At 37.3% G+C, this 21,371-nt stretch overlaps 1 protein-coding gene and 1 long non-coding RNA gene across 3 annotated transcripts; one reads left to right on the top strand and one right to left on the bottom strand.

Moving 5' to 3' along the window:
- The first annotated feature begins 126 nt into the window (after positions 1 to 126).
- Positions 127 to 21,294, top strand: rnf144b (ring finger protein 144B). Of its 2 annotated transcripts, none has more exons than XM_088326384.1 (8): positions 127 to 396; positions 6,592 to 6,838; positions 9,568 to 9,672; positions 11,463 to 11,523; positions 12,532 to 12,739; positions 15,295 to 15,424; positions 15,498 to 15,587; positions 20,252 to 21,294. In XM_088326384.1, exons 2-8 carry the CDS (start codon positions 6,677 to 6,679, stop codon positions 20,405 to 20,407), a joined length of 912 nt encoding a protein of 303 aa, XP_088182510.1. In that variant the 5' UTR covers positions 127 to 396; positions 6,592 to 6,676; the 3' UTR covers positions 20,408 to 21,294. The 2 variants fall into 2 exon arrangements, with proteins under 2 accessions (XP_088182510.1, XP_088182511.1); XM_088326385.1 differs by lacking the exon at positions 127 to 396 and adding an exon at positions 6,047 to 6,264.
- On the bottom strand, positions 904 to 6,064 carry LOC148371782 (uncharacterized). The gene is made up of 3 exons (XR_015849496.1): positions 5,748 to 6,064; positions 4,131 to 4,199; positions 904 to 1,815 (listed from the first exon to the last, which is right to left on the bottom strand). It is a non-coding gene; the product is annotated as an uncharacterized LOC148371782 (long non-coding RNA).
- Positions 21,295 to 21,371: the final 77 nt, after the last annotated feature.

A 21,371-nucleotide genomic window follows, 5' to 3' on the forward strand; every position in this document is an offset into this window, starting at 1 on the left:
CTTTGTTAGTGTCATTAGATCCGTCCAGGCCAAAGTCGATTAGATATTCAATTAAAAAAAACAACCCCCGGAAGTGAAACCCCGAGTAAAAAAATAAAATAATAAATAGAGGCTGCTTACGCCCCGCCTCCGCAGCCTGCAACGCTGACGAAGAAAGGAAAGAGGGCGGTGTTCATAAGTCTTTTCTCTTTCGTCTTTTAACTCTCGGCAATATGAAAACATTGAAGGAGCGAGGACGTGCCAGGGAGAGAGTAATCGGGGCCGCAGACGAAATATTTGGAATAGTGGAGCAAACGGAAGCTTCGCACGAGTTCAACGGGCAAGTTTGTGTAACTGGGACGAAACCGGCGGGCACGTCCATGCTTGTTCGGGGAGCAAGCTTAGAAGAAAAAGAAGGTAAGCTGCTGATCTTATCACTATTCACGGAAGTGTGCAAGGGAAGTGTTGGCAACGACGTCGGTAAATTGATCATCGATTAAAACGAACCATGACCATAGTTATTTTTAATTAAATATATTTTCACCTAATTTGAATATCCAAATGCTGCGTTTGAGGACCCGTGTACACCTATCGTTTTCGCATTATTTTTTTCTACCAGGTGTCTGGAACCTTTTTGACCCATGAAGGCAAAAATGTTTAAAAATAAGTAATAAAATAACAAGAGAGCCACACCATATATATCAGGACCAAATACAACTAAACTGCTAATACTTTAGCACATTCTATTTAGCTGTGTGCCATTTGATGATTCTCCCTCCCTCAGATATTTAGAAGTTTCAAAACAAGGTGCAGACAAAGCTCTTTTGTGAAAATGTCACAAAATACTGCTACTAATAAGAATATTGTCGTATTTACCTTCGTTGCTTACTGCACTGAGCTAGAGAGCGAAGGGAGTGCTTGCAGTTTGCAAAGATCTGCCCACCTCTACTGCTCACCCAATCAAATTGCTCTGAATGGTTTGCCGGCATTTTTGCTTGTTTACAGTTTGTTCTGTGGGTTTTCGCCATAGAAAATCTCAACAGTGAACATACATCGTTCATTAAGCTTTCATTTAAAAGGTTTCTTAGTGACCTACGACCAAAACAGGGTATGTTGGTGTGACACCCGGACTGTAAACTAGTGGAGAATCTGCCCTATATACTGTATATATACTTGACTGAGCAAAGAGACGACTCAATTTTGCTTCGGCTTCGCATGTACCAAAATCAGTTTCTAACTACCTAACATTGGAATGTCACAGAGAAATGTGCAATAGCCAAATTTTATCCCCAAGTCATATGTTCTCATAAAAAGTGCCATATATGGCTTGCAAGCCATATATATGAATAATAAAGAAAGACCAAACAGAAGTACAAAAAGAAAAAGGGGAAAAAACGTTATTGATTTTTTTGGGGTACCCCCTAGCAGTAACATGGCAGACAAGAAACTCATGTCAGGTAAAAAAAAACACAATTTTGACCTACGAGTATTTTGAATCATGCACGTTTATGTCAAGTCAAGTCATTTTTATTTGTATAGCCCTAAATCACGAAGAGTCTCAAAGGGCTTCACAGATTATTACACAGACTATTTTTCAGCCGACGAGAAGAGTAGGTTATTCATATGCTATGGAGTAGAAGTGAGTTTTAACCTTAGATTTAAACATTTCCACTGAGGTTGCAGATCGGATCTCAGGGGGAAGAGCATTCCACAGCACCGGTGCCCGGATGGAGAACGCTCTCAAACGAGCAGAACACTTCTTTGCTCTTGGGATCACCAGAAGACCGGCACTCTCAGATCGTAGGCTTCGGACTGGGACATAGGGGGAAATCAGATCTGAAAGATAAGAGGGAGCAAGTCCATGTATGATTTTGTATAATACTAAGAGAACCTTGAAATCACATCTAAGGCTAACTGGGAGCCAATGCAGGTTAGCCAAAATCGGTGTTCTGTAATCGTACTTTTTTGTCCTAGTTAAAAGCCTCGCTGCGGCATTTTGTACCAGCTGAAGAGACTTGATTCTAGACTTCGGGAGACCAGAGAGTAGTGCATTACAGTAATCGAGACGGGACGTAACAAACGCATGAATTATAATTTCCGCATCCGACTGAGACAGTATTGAACGGATTTTAGCAATGTTACGAAATATCATAGTTCATATACTTACCTTTTTTTTCATTTAACAAATATAAATTTTAATATTTGTTTTTTTAGCACAGGGCGTCTCTTAATAATACACACTGTCCCTTTTAAACTTTCATATTAAGGTGGGGAACTTAAACAAGTTTGAGACCCCCCCCCACACACACATATATATATATATATATATATATATATATATATATATATATACATGCTATATGTGTCAATGGGAGCTGCCTTGCAAATGTATTTTCCCTGCCAGTTTTCTTCATGCAGCATACAGAGAACTGTTTGTTGACAGTAGAGCTAGATGTGCTTCTCACCCCTTTGGTCAACAAATGAGCCTTTGACACTGGAATTCTACCAAGATGACTACTAAACCGGGAACCTCTCTAAGCAATTTCATATAAACTGTATTTGCTGATTTTCTACTTTTGTTTTGTCCTGTTAAATAGAGAAAAGCAGAACTATTTAAAAAAAAAGAGCGAGAGCCACACCATATATACTAAGACAAAATTTAACAAAACTGCCAAATGCTATCCAGACAAAAGCTAATACTTCAGCACATTTTATTTCAATTCCTATAAAAGGTAAATGTGTCAAAAAGGAAAGTTGAATTATCAGGCAAAGATGCACAGACAATTGGGTTGCTTTGTTGTAAGTATGATCCTGGGCCTGAACCCGAGCTTAAAATGCCAATCTTTAAGTCGGGCCAGTCGGTCTTCTCTCTCACGGTTTTTATTTTAATTTTTTTCCCCTTTGTGGAGGATCGACACAGCATGTACTTACTTTTACTCAAATAATAATTTAGACAGACAGAATGCATACCAAATTATCAGTTTAACTTAAAATCACTAAATCCAAATAAATCTGTCCTCAGTGTTGGTTCGGGTAAAAGATACGTGGCGTCTTCATTCCTCCTCTCTCACGTCAAATGTAATTTCTGCTTCTTGCCACTAGATTACAAGCCGTTTTGTTCAGTTTCACTTTTGTTTGCTGCATGTCGCTAAGATGCGCACTAGCCTTAGGTAAAGTATCATCTCATTCTTTTTCTTGCAATGGACCAAAATTGGGAGATGGCTTAGATAATGGCTAGTCAGGCCTTCACAGCTTTAGGAGATAATACAAAGCAAAGTTAATTCAAGGTTAGATTAATGAATCATACTAGAAATTCCAAGTCCTTTTTAGTCCTCCAATACCAGTTTTTGCTGCTCAAATTTGACCATGAATGAATTAAATACTAAAAGTTATATCCATTTTTCATAATTGTTTTTGATTTTGTGTGTGATAATGAAATGGTGTGATGAGTAATAATAATCGTACATTTTTTATTTTTCAATTAAGTGTTCGTTATTATTTTTTTTCAATGAGGATATAATGTGGTTCAGTTTACATATAATACCTTGTTATAATAAACGGATGACATGATTTGCTGATTGTGAAAAGTGTTTGGACTGTCAAGGAGACGGGACCAAGATCGTCTACAGCTTTTTCCTGTCGGCTCTTTTTTTCCTTCTGTTTTTTTTAATTGCTTATCAAAGTTGTTGATTTTGAATTCTTTGTAATCTTGTATTTGATGAACAGAGGAAAAAAAAACCTTCATCAAGGTTATAATTGATTATTTTTGTTACCATTTTGCTCCATAAAGCAACACTAAATTAATTAGGCTGCAATTTGTACTGTAATTCTATGGATCGACTGACTATAAGTGGGTGTGAAGTATCTGTTATTCCTTTTAAATAGGTTTTACCTAAAATATTTTCCCTTTTTTCGTTTCCGCATAGATGCAAGCCTTCAAAATGCTGAATTTTAAAAAAGTGAATCAAAGCTGAATGTGGATTTTGGACGTTAACAAACCAGCTTGCCCTACGTGTTTCTCTTTCTATTTTTCCTTTAACACATTGAGTTTTGCGGTTATGTTTTACAACAATGAAAAAGCCACCATACAATTTTGCACCATAGCAAAGACGTTTGCCATCACTGATCAAAGACAATAAAAGGTCACTTACTCAAAATGTAGGTCACTGCTGGCTGCTTTTGCTTTGAAGTTAAGCAGCCTTGCGAGACAAAGGAACGTTCTGTGAATGGGAGCGAGGAAACAGGATTTGACTCTGCTGTTTCTTAAATTACGAGTCTACAGGGTCAAATTATTGCAGAACATTTCAATACGAATGACTCAGTTTCAATTGGACTCTGAAAAAAAAATCACAATTCTAAAGATGTTATGAATACAATATATAAAACCTTGCTTTGTCCGTAAAGTTACATGCTCTCAATTTGGTAATCATACTTTATTTTGCTGCATGTAAAGCATGTTAATTATTTTAATGATGGCGATACATTGTTTTTCTTTTTTAAATATGGAGGGAATTGTTTTGGTGACTTGAAAAGCGCTGTATAAATGCAGACCATTTGCCATTTGTTTAAAGTGCTGCACAGTCAAGGGAGGCAGGTGAAGCAGTGCCTCAGCTGTCATCATGGAAATAAACTAAGTATTTGTAGTAAATTAATTAGTCAGTGTTTAAGTTGTTTCTCATTTAACGTCAGCATTTTTGGATTTCCCTCTAATTATAATGTGGAAAAACATTTGTCCTTACTTATTAGAAAATACAATTATGAACTGGTGTGTAATGCACAAGGCTCAAAGAGCATATTAAACTAATTGTAGCATGTAATTACGTAGTTAATAATAGTAAGGCAGTCTTGGGTGTGATGCTGAACATTAAATACACACTAGATGTTTTTTTAATGGTTCCTTTTCATTACTAACACAGCTAATGGTCTAACTACAACACACTTTCACAACTACATGTGCAGGCTTCGTGTGGCTAAATCGGAAGATCTGCATAGAAACACTGATGTACCGTCAGGAGGAGGATGTAAACATGGAAATAAAAGATTCAAAATATGTGAAATGGTTGTATTTATTCACTGTTAAAGTTCATTTTTATTAATTTCACAATTTTTGGATTCTATTTTTCAAATATTTTCACATTATTTTATGAATATTATTAATACTATTAGTATGTAATGTATTACAATGCAGAGTGAGGCGCACTATTCTCTTGCCTCATGGCAGAGGACGATAGTGAGACCAATGATTATGATTTGGCAGTGCCAAATAATTAGTGGTTGTGTTAGAAAGCTAACAGCAAATCAAGCAATCCTGTTTTTTTTCCTATTTCATAACAGCAGATTATCTATTTTTGCTTTTGTTCAAAACAAGCTGCATGTAACACATTTGATTGGAAGAGGTACATAAAAACAGCATTGTGCAATCAGGGGAGTTAATTGAGGCTGTGCCTCACCTATCATCATGGAAATATAAAGTTGAGAATATATGGAATATTCATTATGTCAAGGGTGACGTACAGTTTTCTACTCACTAATGCCATCTTCTGGCTTAAGTAATAATTGCAGCCCCCTGTCATGCTCCTATTGTTGCTTGTGCAAATTCGTGCATTTCTTAGATTCACTCAAACTCTTCTCTTTCTGGGGGTTTGAGTTGGCGTTTGGACTGTGTTTAAAACAAGCATTTTCTTTCTTTTACCACATTCATGCTACACTAACAAAAACTGCGATGAAAGCAGAAAGTCACTCCCTTCCTCCACCCCCTTTCTTCTTACCTAATGTGTTGCACGTCCCAAACAGCGTTGCTAGGAGTAAGATAAAAGCAAATTGGCATGGTGAAAAAACATCGTAAAGTCTCTTTGAACTCAGTTGGGCATTGTTAACACAGAATTAATAGAAAAAATATTATACTTTCAACTTTTTAAGGACCCTTCAAACGCACCGGAACTTTTAAGTTATTTCTAATTTGATTTAAGAATTTTTTTTATTATCTGAATTTTCACTTTATATTATGAATAATATTGATACAAATAGTATGTAGCGTCTCATTCTACTTAGCGTCTGCAGATGCAGAATGAGTTATGCAATCCCCTTGCCTCATGTCAGAGGGTGATAATGAGACAGATGATTCTGATTTGGCGCACACCTTAGTCCCAAAAAATAAAAATAGTGGTAGTATTAGCAATCTAACAAAAAGTCAAGACAACCAGTTACTTTTTCTCGTAGCGTGGATTTTTTTTCATCACGAAGGATTACATGTCTACTGCTTATAGATTTCATTCATAAATTTAGGTAAGGCAATAAAATGTTTATTTTCTATGCTACGCTTCATATATTGCTTTCTTGCTCTGACAATCAAATAATGATTAAGTTATAGGTTCAATATCTGTAAATCTAAGTCTGACTGTGTTACACTAGACCTGCACTTAGTTATTTTGACACCCCCATGCTGATGTTGCAATGTTTGCAAGTTGCGCCCAATATAATTTTCACACAGCTCTCACACTATCTGTCTCCTTATGAAATTGGTTAGAGCTGGCAAAAATCCATCCTTAAAAATGTGGCACCTAGAGGACTAATTCTGTGTTTGTTTTTTTTTAACCTGTGAACAACTTGCAGTCTAGACCCACCGCCTTTCCAGACAAGGAGCTGGAAGCAGAGAGACTTGACACAGTGTTTTTTTGCCCCTCGGCCTCATTCCAACATGGCCAGCACAAATGGGGCCAACAACTCAGAGCCGGGCCCCAGCTCTGGCAACCGTGCCCCTCATCCACCTTCAAATGTTTTTTGCAAACTGTGCCTCTGTGAGCATCCGCCACCACTCAACAAGACCCTGCGCAACTGCGGCTGCATTTTCTGTACAAACGTAAGTCCAATTTAATTGATGTTTTTCATTGTCATTGATATTAACACTGTGAAACATTGTCTCCAACACAATTTGACATAGGACATCAGGGTAAACATGTAATAAAGTCTTTAAAGAAAAATAAGATAAAACACTGACAGGATAAATAGGCAAGACTACTTTCAAAGTAGTGCTTGGAGAACGGCCTAAGCCAGAATAATAGTGCTACAGTCAATGTGGTGCAATAAAAAATAGTGCAATAAAATTAAGCAGCAATAACAACAAAAATTCCCTAATATGGGCCAAATAGAATATGTTAAACATGTACCACTTATAAAAATGTGCTGCGTTTTGGTACCTTTCTTATTCTCGGTCTCACGTCGTGCAGCCCCTTAAAATACTTTTTTTAATTGCACTCATGGCCAACATTCAAATAGCTAGCTATATTTTTCTATTCTTGCTTTAAAAAATATTTATGAATGTTATTTCGCAATATATATATATATATATATATATATATATATATATATATATATATATATATATATATATATACAATTTCATGAAATGAAAAATACCTCTGAACTACCTACCCTATTGCATTTTGAAATTTCCAATGCAAATGATCGAATTTTGTGCTGAAAAAAGATGTATTACTTTGATTCAATTACCTTTAATTATTTTTCATATTTAAATAAATAGATTCAATTGGATAAAATGGTCTCCTTATCAACAGATATAAAATTGTCATTGATATCAACGTGGTGAAACATTGTATGCACTCCAGGGTAAACATCAAATTAAGACTTACAGATAAATGTAAGATAAGACTGTCAGAATAAATATGCAAAATAATTACATATTTGATTAGTGCTTAGAGACTGCCCCAAGTTATTATAATAGTGAAATGAAAAAATAGTGCATCATAACAAGAGTGCGATGAAAAGTATTGCAATGACATGAGCAGCAATAAAAATTCCTAAATATGTCGCGAGATATAGATCCGCCATCTTGCTGCTACAGGTGTCCCCAAAAACCTTTGAAAATCCTGGGCAAAAAGAACAGGAAAAAGGGTGCCGCTTTGTCATTAATATGGTATGGCTCTTTCAAAAAAAAAAAAAGAAAAGAAAAATACTTTGCTATTATGGCTCTATGGGTCAAAAAGATTCCCAAACCCTGCCGTAAACAATGTTAGACAGTACAAATAATAGAGCTAACAGATAATTGCTAAATCTCAAAAGGTGTTCACTGCTTAAAACAAGAAGAAAGGGTTATTTTTGCAATGTATAATGTGCATTAATTTTCAATTTTCCAAGTTGTGATTATTCATGCTAGAAGCTGTCAATGCGACGCTAGCCACAACTATTCAGTAGCCTAGTTTTATTTTAGCAAATGTGGGCTAAATTGACTACAGAGAAAATAAGGATTTTTGTTTTTAAAAACACTGTAATCAAATACATTAAAATTCCACAATGTGTTAATTTCTAAACTACTATTTCTTCATGTTGAAGTATAGTACAGTGAAAAATATATGCAACAATTTATAGTTTATAATACAAAAATGAATCAAAATGATCTGCTGGGGCGTAGAAAACCTTCTCGAGGGCCACATCGACCAGTGACATATGTGCTTTATTCCTTCACATGATTAGATATTGAATGTCGTGTTGTAACCCAATTTAAAATGTTTTGTAAATCTTGCTTTTGGTTCCTCAAATCACTTAGCAGTTGTGCAAGTTGATGCTTCATGCAGCACCAACTTAGTTGCCAAACGTATGACTTTTGAACAATGTTCCTTTTAAAAGGTGTTGGTGAACTAATCATGCATGCAACAATCATCATCTGGCATGTATTTTTATTTAAAAGGACGGTGTGTATCATTTGACTGTTAGATGTGGCTGAATTGTGTCGTGCAACCAAAAAAAAAAGTGTCCCGACGGATCACCACCTTATCGTGGTGGGGCACTTTGCGCGTCTCCATGACCCCTAGAGCTATGTCGGCGGGAGTCTCGTACTCCTGGTAGGGTTACCCAAGCCGAACAGGTCGAAGGGTAGAGTCCAGACTAAGAGTGATCCCAAAAGCTGGTGGCGGCACGCTTTGAGGCGGTTTCCTACAGACCTGGATCCCGTTAGCCGCCTGCAGTTGTAGAAAGATGCCGGTCGTCTAGGGTCGCCCTTGCCACTGGAACCATCTTCTTTACAATCAAGATAGTGGCGTTGGGGAAAGCGCACCCCTTACGCCACTTTAAAAACCGTCATTGCGCAGGTATCCTCTTTTACCTGAGTCTCCGACCACAATCCAGGATCGGACTGTTCAAACATCAGCAGACTCACAAATAAAAGAAGATGGTCATCATCGAATCGATGGACAACCCCAACGAACAACGAACGAGCAACCAAAAACGAGTGCTGAAAGCACAAGAATCTACGGCAACTCGGTGACAAAACTACAGCATTTTTCTTCTCATTTTTTGGCCAAGCCTTTGAGAAATTTTTGTTTTTTTGAGTACCTGTAGCAGCAAGGTGGACAATAATTCTAGCTTCCTTTAATAAGGATTGCTATATGAAATAACTACTTACTAGCGTTTAAAAAAAATGCCGGTTTATATGACGATTCCTTGTTTTGTTTTTTTGCTTATCTTTTACATCAATATTGTTTTTTTCCAAGAGGGATGACTAAATATTACACACTGTCCCTTAAATATTTTGTATTGTTTAAGGCTGACTCTTTCCTTTCCCCCCCAATCAAGTGTCTTCAGCAGTATGTTGAGCTGTCTGTCAAGGAGGGTGGAGGGGCACCCATCACCTGTCCAGATATGTCCTGCAGTAGCACTGGTGTACTACTTGACTCTGAGGTATGCCTTTTGTCCCTTGCTGTCCACTGACAATGACATCACAGATGCTCAGGGATCACATCACAAACAATCACAGCACACTTAATAGTGACATCCGCAAGCTTTGCCATGCTAAGTCATTACTTTATCATTGTGAGGCTATTTTGTCGCCCAAATGGCCATTGGAAATACTGTAAAAGAAATATGACCCTAAGATTCGCCTGAACCGCACCCCTTTTCTTTTAATTTAAATGCTCACTATACTACAAATAAGAACCAGGAGACTATATTCTTGCTTAATTCTTTACTGGATGAAAGAAGGGTTGAGTCTGTTTTGTCTATAATAGTCCCTCTGAGTTTTCCAACCTCAAACTAGGAGAAAAGATATGTATCCCAACTCCACTACTAGAACCTCCTACCTCGAGTGTCATTCCAATTATATTTTCCTGGTCGGAGGTTGGAAAACCCCCAACTTCCCACCTTTCCTGGGATGCTTTGAGGTTCATCCGAGTAGGATAATCCGACTTCCCATTTTTTGGGGATGCAGCATTATACTGTCTTGCCCCCCAACCCACGGAATGGGGGAGGGGGAGTCACTTAGCTTCATCAATGTGCCAATGGTCTTAATTGGTTTAAACTGGATTGTGTGTGCAAGAGTACTTTTAAATAGTAAAACGCCAAGCAAGTCTATCGGGTTTGCTCAAGTCTTTCTAATATCTTAGAGGCTGAATTTAATGATTTACATAGACATGAAACTTGTAAATGTAGATTACATAGGGTAAACTTCAAGAAGTTATGTTCTGCATAAACAAGAAATCCATGCAACCCCCTAACGTTCCTGTAAAATTCGCTTAAAATCCAATCCAAGACGTACCCAAAGTGAATTAAATGCTGTTCTTGAACCATTTGGAGAATATGGACAGTTTTGGTCTCTTTTGAAAGGTAACACTCTGAGGCTTTGTCCCAAACTAAAAAAAAATCTCTGGAAGTGCTACTAACATTGAGTAATCTGAGTTGAAACACACAGAAATAGAAGTTTTTTTTCTCGCTTTTTTTTTGTGCAATCAAATGCCTACAGATGAGTATAGAATGGGGATCTTAGCTGAAAAATAGGTGAGACAATAGCTTGAAGCATTACCTAGTATCTTGTAAAATCACTATTTGAAGACTGGAGACGAAAAGTTTAAAGCTATAAAAACTCTGTAACTGTGTATTTTACTTGGGACAAATTTTTAGACATTTTGAAAGGGTTGTAAATGTTTAACTTCTCTTTCAAGAAGTCAATCAGTAATTGTGCACACTTGCATGTAATAATGGTGTGTAAAATGAATCAGGAGTGGCACGTTTTTTTTTCAGCTCCGATTTGAATACAAACTCTGTGCATACATTTATTTCGGTAATTTCATTGGAGTAAATATTTTCTACGGTTGGATTCACTGAACGGTCCTGGAAGTAGAGACTTCATTTTTGCAAAGAATGATCTCATGAGCTGCCGATTAAGGGACTTATTGGTGAGCTACACCGGCTTTATAGTTTTCGGGTACCTTTTATCATACTGATCGTAATGTTCTCCGATGAGTACATTTTGAAATCATATCTCTAATTTCAAGAGTTTAAGCTTTCCAATGATATGTGGCATGACGTCTTTCAGTGACTGGTGACATTGTACAGACACATATTTGTTTATCAACAGTCCGGCAGCCCGCCGTCGGAATGTTAAGGAGTTAATGACTTAAATATAAATTGATTATTTTATATTTTTCGTATGATCATTCATTTACCAACTGCTGATTTTCATGATGTGTTTCCAGATCACTGAGTTGGCCTCCGCTGATCAAGCGAATTTGTATGAGCGTTTGAAGTTTGAGAGAGGTGGGTATAGTTTTGTTATGCAAGTGCGTTGACCTGCTTGAGGTTGCACATCAGTTAGTGGCGACATTGAGCAGAACCACTGAGCCTCACATTTTTGGGATTTTGTGTTCGTACTGCTTGTTTTTCTTCTCCCTCTAGATTCCTGGAGTTTACAGAAACTTTGGTTAAACATAGTGTGTTTAGGGCAGGGGTGGGAAAGGTTTTTAAGATGCGGGCCGTATTGGGTTAAAACAGTTGGCAAAACGGCTGGTAAAAGGAAAAATAAATATTGATTTTTTTTTTTTTACCAATACAGTGTCATATCAGCGACATCAGCAATACTTAACCCTTTAATATTCTGACAGCCCTTTCATCACAGAAACACCACGATCAGAAATGAGATACCCGAAAACTATAAAGCCCACTTATAACGTGTCCTGGGAGTCAGCTCATGATACTATTCCCCACAAATACGATGTAGTTAGATTCACAAAAGGGCGAGTGAATCCAACCGTGTTAAATATTTACTCCAAAACACGCAATGATGCTGACAGGTAAAAAATCAATCCACCTAAAAATATTCCTGCAATGTTTAGCAAGCTTCGTTGTCTGTCTGGATTCTCAACGTCCCTTTAAGATAAAGAAACTCATCAGATGACTTCCGGTATAGCCATTGGCCTATGGCATTTTGATTGACATCATTGTTGGCCAATCGCAAGCTTTCTTTTGCAGTCCTTAGCCTGTGACAACGTTTGAGGGCCTGTATTGAAAATTACGTCGTGACCAATTCAGCTAGTGACTGATTCGAATATGGTTTAAGAACAGCATTTAATTTACTTTGGGTACGTATTGGATTTAGGCGAATTTTAATGGAACGGTAAGGGGTTAAGAGGAAAAGATGACGTACGATGCCCACGCCTGGTTTAGGGGGAACTAAATAAGATGAATAGCGTTTCTCAACAATGACACTTCATAGAAATCTGACATTTCAGACATGTGCAAACTTGCATCTACCATGCTTACCCACAGGAGTGAACCTGGACCCAAGTAAAACCTGGTGCCCTGTGCGTGAGTGCCAGTCAGTGTGTGAGGTGCCGCTAAGCTCCGAGGGCCGACCGGCCCCTGTGCCGTGCCTGTCTTGCCAGGCGATCTTTTGCACCGGCTGCAGAGGACCCTGGCAGGGGAGCCACACCTGCACTGAGCAGCAACCCATGATGTCGCACTCTGGCATAAGCCGGTAAGTCAAAATGATGCACAATATCAATAGCTGTGTGAGTACCATATGTACTTGAGTATAAGCCTACATTTTTACGGTAAGTATAACTTCCGGCAACTACGCGTTATTTTTAATTTGATCTATTACCCCTTTAATCAGACCAATCGTTACCTGGAACCATTGCGATGAACTTGGGTTTCAGTCTTTTGAAGTGGTGGTGGTAGAGGGCCTTGTCCAGTCTGCAGTTCTCAAGTCTGGAGGCCCGGTTGGGACAAGAATCACTGGATGAAACGCGTTGAAACCGCGATTAGCTGCTGGCAGCTGGGTGTCCTTTCATTGTCTCGAGGGCTAGTCCCTGCACTGTGTGGACCTTTTCCTAATGCACAGCAGAATCCTGGCCAAAAGTTGAATACCTTACACAGGTTGCTTGTTTCTTCAGCAGCACTGTCAGCCTTTTAGTCAGCAAAGTGTACGGATGTTTCTTTTTTTCCTCCCAAAATAAGCAAAAATAATTTTACAAATAGAATGATCCCAATTCAACATACTTTAGCTGTAAATTCTGTGGCCGCATGCTCTGTTTGCCCCAAGCCAGTGGGCGTGCCCAATGTCGCGCTGGTCCCTGCAGAAAAGGAGCCTCGGTCAAGCAGGTCTTTCTGCAGTGACATCGAAAACAAAAATTTATTTAGCTTTTATTGGAAAAAATTAAGGCAACTCACGTGTAGCTTTTTTGATAGCTCAGAAATGAGCAGAATGCCAATTGCAGACAAAATATAATATCAACAAAGTAATTGTATTTTATAAGATTTCATTTTTCTCATTACAATTAATTTTCTCTACAAAAACAAGTACTAAACAGTTTAAATATTTCAAATGAACAAAATTTACTACCGCGTGTAATATCAGATTATTTTGCTAATTTTAAGAATTATTTTTTTTATTCTAGGAAATGTTAAAATGCAGTAATTAATTACAAAAAATCAGTTAACGGTGTGGTAAAATAAGAAAGTTGATCAATGAAAAGAATAGAAATGTGCAAAATATGAGAACTACTGTTGCAAATTTAAGACGTTCCCTTATTAAAAAGATTTATTGGAATAAGTCTTAGTACTGTAATTAAAATAAAATAATCTTCCATCTTCGAAAGATATTTTTACAAATGTTTCCTACATATTCTAACAAAACTTTTGATGTGTACAAACATATTTTGATTGATTTTTGAGTAGTTATTGTGTATTTTTGTGACTAGTTCAATATTTCACAATAAGAAATTTACTTATTTTCATAGGAAGCTACTGACAAATTACCTGCATTATAAATAACTGGTTAAAATCTGAGTAGATAAAATTAAAAAAGAAAAAAATACTTAAAGCTGAGTAGGACATTTTTTTCAGACTTATTCGTGGTAGGGATCAAATTAGCTTTCATCAAATAAAGCTTATATGAAACATAAAGCAAATGGCCGTTATTACCACTAATTGATAAACATGATTCAAATATTAATTTGATTTAAAAGATTGAAAAGGATATCACGGAAAATCTCACACAATTATGACTATGTGTACTGACACATTTCAATATTGCAACAAAGTAAAGGGCAAACAACTGTCTAAACTTTAGTGTACCCTATTTTAAAAAGTTTTTTTTACTGTTACAGAAATAAAGTAAATCACAGATATTATTCAGTTCACACTTGTATAAACCAGTGTTTTTCAAGCCTTTTTGAACCAAGGTACACTTTTATTTATAAAAAGGTTCCGAGGCACACCGTTTGTGTGTTTGAAAATGAAGTTATGTCAAATATTTCACTGTACTACCTCATAAGTATAATTAGTATATAAAAGTAAGAAAATAATACTTAAAATAAGAAAATATGATGTGCTCAATTTATGTTTTTATTTTTTACAGTGCAATCTTAAACTGCTTTGTTAAACAAATTAAGTTATTAGATGTACTGTGCTACCTCATGAGCAGATAATTAGTATATAAAGATCTACTGCGACCTACTGATATGGATGACTGGTACAGTTCTTTGTCTGAAGATAACAAAAATACTGAATAATGGCCTGATTTTTTGGAAAGATAAAATTGGGCAAATTCCAGCGGCACACTAGACAAGGTCTCACGGCGCACTTGTGTGCCCTGGCACTCTGGTTGAAAAACACTGGTATAGACAACTGCAACATTCGGCTTTCAATCTAACATTATGGAAATTGGTATTTGAATGGCTTTATGGCTTATTTTAAATGAAAAATTAAAAGAAAAACAAGGTTGTGGTCTTTTACATGCAAGAACAAACAGAATTTAACCAGGACATAGTGAGATGCCATGACGTGCGATTTTCTCTTGCTTTTTTGACCTTCCAAATAAAGTCTTGGACCACGCCCACAAACCAAACGCAGTGTCCTTGTTCAAAATTCCCCGTGTAGATCTTTTGACCCCCAAAAATCAACAAAAACATGAGCACTGAGGCAACATGTTACTAAATTAAGCTGTCACATTCCCACGAGTCCGCCATGACTTGCAAACTCTCCCACGTCCTCACAGTAGAGTTTATTACTTTCCTCCTTTTTTCCTAGCGACTCTGAGCCGGACATCAAGCAGTGCCCTATATGTGGTGTCTACATTGAGCGCAATCAAGGTTGCGCGCAAATGCTGTGCAAGAGCTGCAAACACACCTTTTGTTGGTACTGCCTTCAGAACCTGGATGTGAGTCTTAGAAGAAGAAGAAAAAAACAGCTCATAAGATTCTTGTCTCAACATGTGTGTTTTGTAATTGCAGGGTGACATTTTCCTCAGGCATTACGATAAAGGGCCTTGCAGAAACAAACTTGGCCACTCCAGAGCCTCGGTCATGTGGAACCGAACACAGGTAAATGGGATTGTCAGTCTGCAGTGTGTTAGGCAAACACAGGAGATGGAAAGAAGCAAATATTGAAATGAGGAACTTAAGCATTCTGCACGTGACACAACTCCACTCCTTTGTTACTACACAGATGATGAGTTTAAAGTTAAGTTAGTACTCAGAATAAGGAGAGAATTCATCAATGGATTTTAAACTTGCAAGAAGAACAGAGAAGAGCCCGAACTTCAGATAAGAAAATCCAACTTGTTCAAAAAGCCCTTTGTTTTTGTAAAATCTCCTAGTTTACAAAAGCAGATCCTCCCTGTTGGTGTGGAAATAAAATAACAGCAACATGATTGGCCCATCGTGAGAATGATGCAAATAGTGCATAATAGTCAAAACAAAGAACAGTGCACAACAATAGTCAAAACACCAAACTTGGCCACTCCAGAGCCTCGGTTATGTGGAACTGAACACAATAGGATAATCAGTCTGCAATGCATCATGCCAACGCAAGAGATGGACAGAAGCAAATATTGAAAAGAGAAATATGAGCATCCTGCACTTCGCACAACTCCACTCCTTTGTTACGCATGATAAGTTTAAAGTTTAGTAGACACTTGAATAAGGGAAATAATTCATTAATAGATTTTAAACTTGCAAGGTGAACAGAGAAAAGCCTAAAGCTAAAATTAGAAAATTCCAACCTTTTCCAAAAAAAAACCTCCCCTGAACCTTTTCTTTTTATTAGATCTCCTAGCTTACAAAAGCAGGTCCGCCCTAAAGAGTGTGCACAATAATAGTCAAAATTCTGAACTGGCACACTATGCAATCTCCTTTGCCAATATTAAAAACTGAATAAACTTATTGACAGATGATACCTTAAACGGCAAAGAAGAGCTTTTAATAAATGAAATGTCCACAGAATCCACATTTTGAAGCATTTGAACATATAGGAATGACAATTCTCTGACATGTTAGTAATAGTGATCAAATAAACATTTATGAAACCAAGCTCATTTGAAAACGTACAAAATATTTGGAAAATAAAGCTTTTTCTTTGAACATTGATCTGGTCAGCGGAAAACATAAATGGTTGCTTTGACTAAGAGAGCCTCAGGTTGTGTCAATGGAGCATCTTACTTTCAGTAGAGAATCGTCACCAGCAAAATTCTATGAAAGAGCCATTGGGTAAAAGTTGAGATAAAATTACATAATAACTGTCGTTTATTATGAAATGGCCTAAAAACAGGATTTTTCTTCTTTGAGTGTCATAAATTCTCACATACTCGTTTAGCCCTTCCTCAGACAATAATCTTGAATAATCTCACAAATCCTACATTTTTGCCCTCAATTAGAGGTAAGGTCGGGCCTAAAAAATTCACCTGCCCAAACCCGACAGATTAACTTGATTTGATTAAACGAGCCTGAAATAAACCCGACGCTTTAATTTGTCGCCAAAGTAAACACAAAGCTTTACTTTGGCCATGCGTACTTCAGCACGAACTGTGCATTTCAGCACACGCAGCGTCGACGTGCAGCCAATGGAAGTGCAACTGAACAAAATGGCGCAGAAAAGAAAATCAAATTATGCAGACTACAAGATGCAAATAGTGAAAGATTTGGCTAAAAACAGAATTTGTAAAGCTTGTAAGCCATTGGCAAAAAGCAGAAATAACAACTGATATGAGAGGTGGAAGGAGGAAGCCGCGCGTCTTTTACCCCAACACCGAAGAGGCAATTTCTTTGGGATTTAGTGATATTGAGTTAAACTGATAGTTTGGTAAGCATGTTTTTTATCTAAATAATTACTGGCGTAAAAGTAAGTACATACTGTGTAGATTTTCCACGAAGGGAGAAAAACAAGGGGAAAAAAACGGCGAGAGAAGCCCAACCAGCCCAACTTAATGATTGACATTTTAATTATTTTTTTTTGGGGGGGGGACCGGGTTTGGGTCTGGTTCGGGCCCGGTCCAATAAGCTTACCTCTACCCTCAATCGAGGCTTCACAGTCAATAACTTTAAGAAAGAACTTCCAGTTTCGTACCACTCAAGATGAACTAGTTTCACGGTTCGTATCCTTTTTCATTAAAGGTTGCTTATTTTCCGGACTATATGCCTCCGTTTTTTTTTTTTTTTCCATAGTTCAGCCTCGAATGTGAAATTATTAACTCATTATTGAGTCTTTAATTTTTATTATCGGAACTCTATGTTACTTCACACAGTATCTTCACACTAATTCTCAAGAGGGCGGTCTAAGTCTTTAATGATAATTTCAACCTTGCCCTGTTGTGTGGGGGACAGTTTTCTAAGCGTAAAGAGGACTTGACTTGACAAGCAAAGTAGCTTATCTTCCACCTGAGTTGGGGGAATGGTTTCCCAGTAAAAGTGACACTGAGGAAGAATATTTTGTTGGATTTAGTGATTTGGAGTGAAGCTAATAGTTTAATAAGCCTGTTCTTCAAGTTATCTGTATACAGTGTTCTCTATTTTAATTTAATTTTACGTTGCCTTTCAAGATAATATGTATGTCGGTATTCAGGTTAAGTGCGATTATGGCTCATTTTCTGAAGAAAATTAGCTCAAGGGTAAAGAAAAGTTTTTCCAGTAGAATTTAACAGCTCATTGACTCGTGATTGCGTTTCTTCTTGCCTAACAGGTTTCATAACCCACACAAGTATTTGCTGCTGTCATCATCACAATCACATTCCATTTAATGAGACCAAAATGATCACTTGATTTTGAAGTTAAAAGTCAGCTTTTCCTCTGATTTCACTTGCTTTTTGCTGGCATGTTTTGCTTGTGGTGACCCAGCCTCCTCCGATGTCTCCAACTGTTTGAGTACACAGCAGACAGGAATGCTTGTCTTTGTTTGTCCTGGAGGTGCAGACGCTTTCATTTCTGTTTGCGAGCTGCCCTTTTCCAAAAACGGATTACGGTGGATTTTGAGCTTATTCTGTTATTGTGGCTCTTGCGTGAAATCTGCGATTGGCACGACAGTTAACATTCTCATAACAGTCATGAGGTGAAATGTGTCATGCCGAGGTCAACAATCTAAACAGCGCTTTGCGTTTTATAAATATTAATAACCTGCCGGGTAACCTTGTAATTAAATTGGGTGGCGTTTTTTATTTGCTACTTGGCTGGCTTTTGGGGTAAAAATGGGACGCCTCCAAAACTGTCACTTTACTGGATACAGCAATAGCAAGACATCATTAGCAATCAAGCTATATAAATACTTAATTATTCATAAAAAATGAAGAATAATTTACCTACTGTACACATTTGAATGACCAGTAGTATGGATTTGTATTTTTTCTTTGGTCAGGTTGTCCTTGGGGCTGACTAATATTTTATTTTAGTGTTATTTTTATTCCCAAAAAGAATGCATGTTAATTTTATAAGAAAAGAGATGGGTAGGCTAAGCAGTTGCTGGAGTTTAAGTACTCTGGAGGTCATTTATTTAACTTGCTAGCAGCAAGTTGTTGCGAAATTTGGGTGCTCAAAAAATAAAAATTATTTTAACAAATAATCGATTGACCATTTAAATTAAAGAGGCGCGTTTATCCCTTTTCTAAACTCGTCTAGCCTTTTTGGAGCACCACATATGTTTTTAGATCATTATATCAGGAAAACAATTTAGTTATTCTGAAAGGTTGGCTACACTTAGGGTGAATTATTTTTGCCAGTTTTGATAGTTCAATATACTTTAATCAAGATACACACGCTCTCAGATTTATTGAGTTTTCTTTTACTAATCTTCTACAGAATAGAACGCAAAAAAAACAAGGGTTAAAAATGCAACTAAGGGAGATTGAAGTTGAGATCTTAACTGGCACAATTAATTATTACCTTATTGTAATTTGAGAGAATTCCCCCATAACGTCATACCAATACCAAGCATCATGAGATGGACAGTGGTTCTGGTTAGAGAAAGTTAAGGGCCCGTGTTTGTAGCGTTTTCAGCTCATGGGGAGGATTATATTGACAGTTTTTTGCATCCAGGTTACACTTATCAAATTAACTCCTGAAAAAAATTGCACTTTTTCCTAAAAATATCTACTGAATCTACCTTAAGGATGTGAAATACAACTTGGGACAGCAAACATTTTCGTTCGAGCACTTATGGTTCAGGAGAAAAATGTGTTCCTATATGATCACATTAAAAGTCCTCTCAAGAAAAATGGCACTCATTCCTGGTGATAGTTTTCTTTAATGTTATTTTAAGTTTTCCCTGTAGATTTTTTTATGCCAATGTTTTTTTGTCCGTGTAAATAAAATGTATACTTTGTACTAGGAATATAATTGTCTTGTATAAAATGGCCAGAGGAATAATATCAACAGTACTTAGACCAGTCTCCAAGCACTACCTTGTAAATGTTGTTGCCTGTTATTCCTGAAATTCTTTCATCAAATTGATTCTGTGCTTATCCTGGAGTGCCATGTCTAATCTCGTTGCAAACGATGCTTACTACGTTATTATTAACAAGACAATTACCATCATTCTCAACTGTTTGATGACTAAGTGGGCAGACTCGCAAGTATTTCCTTCCTAACCTCCTGCCACATAAAGAAATTGCCCCTAAGATACAAGGGTGTTTAATATTTTCCACCATACATGTACTTGTTTGTATATTTTGAAGTAAGTTTCACTGAGTCAATCTGACCGTGGTTGTTTTGTTGGCCGTCAGGTGGTGGGTATCTTGGTGGGTGTAAGCATCGTGATGCTGGTCACCTCGCCCATTCTCTTGCTGGCTTCTCCGTGCATCCTTTGCTGCCTCTGCAAACCCTGCCGAGTCAAGAAGAAGGAAAGGAAGAAGGACTTCAGCCCGCCAGACTCGACGTAGTGGTCGGTCTCCAACAGATGAGGGATTATGGACTTCACCGGATGGAATGTGCTGCCTGCTGCGAAACCAAAAGTGTGCCTGGACAGCCATGATGTCAATTAATACTCATACTCAGCACTTGGAAAGAAATCGGTGGGGAATATTAGACACAACTGACTGTGCAAAATGTCATGATGCCAAATGAGAGCTGTTCAAGTGCCTCACTACACTGTGACCGCCGTGTGGTTTCTTTTGCTGACTTTTAGATTATGCACTTTTCCCCCAATGTAAAAAAAGCACTAAGGAATGTTGGGAGGAAGACGCAAAGTGTGCACCTTATTCTGTCGTGAAACACGGTAGGCCTCAAAAATCCTGGTTTCGCTGGATAAACTAGTCATCCTTTGGAAGCCAGTGAAAAATGTTTTGTTCAGTACTGTTACAAAATTGACAGATAAAACAAAAATAGCTTGCGGATCTTTACTGGGGGTAAATGCTGGTTAATTGTCATAATTCTTTCGATGCCGGGTGCCTGGTTTTCACCTTTTTTCATCAACTTATGCAGAGTGGATTCTGTATGTGACAATGGCCTGTAGCCTATCAATCATCAAACTGAGAAAGAGATGAATGTCATTGAATATTTACACAAATTATGTTAAAGCTTTTGTATTTTTTCATTTTGTTGGTTTTTGGGTTGCGATTTTACATATCATGCGTCTCAAAAGTACTTTGATTTGTAGATGAAAATACAGATGCCTTCATAATTTTCTAAATCAAGCAAGACTTTGTTCGGAGAATGCACTTTGTAGGTGGTTGGGTACAGCTGCTTTAAATGATGATTCATATTTATGAAGTACATATTTAAGTTGTTTCATACGCTTTTAAAAGCGAAATAAAGACACTGCAATATATGCTGTTTTTTTACCCTTTGGTAACATTTTGTCCCTCCAGATTTCAGCGTGTCATCGGGATTTTCTAAATGAAAAAA

Source organism: Urocampus carinirostris, chromosome 2 (assembly GCF_059441175.1).
Source record: "Urocampus carinirostris isolate Australia breed hairy pipefish chromosome 2, RoL_Ucar_1.0, whole genome shotgun sequence".
Lineage (NCBI taxonomy): Eukaryota > Metazoa > Chordata > Actinopteri > Syngnathiformes > Syngnathidae > Urocampus > Urocampus carinirostris.

Excerpts from the sequence above, each read along its gene's own strand:
- rnf144b (XM_088326384.1), top strand. The coding sequence starts at position 6,677 with ATGGCCAGCACAAATGGGGCCAACAACTCAGAGCCGGGCCCCAGCTCT. Across the intron at positions 9,673-11,462 it reads GTGTACTACTTGACTCTGAG|ATCACTGAGTTGGCCTCCGC; the intron begins GTATGCCTTTTG and ends ATGTGTTTCCAG. Across the intron at positions 12,740-15,294 it reads TCGCACTCTGGCATAAGCCG|CGACTCTGAGCCGGACATCA; the intron begins GTAAGTCAAAAT and ends CTTTTTTCCTAG.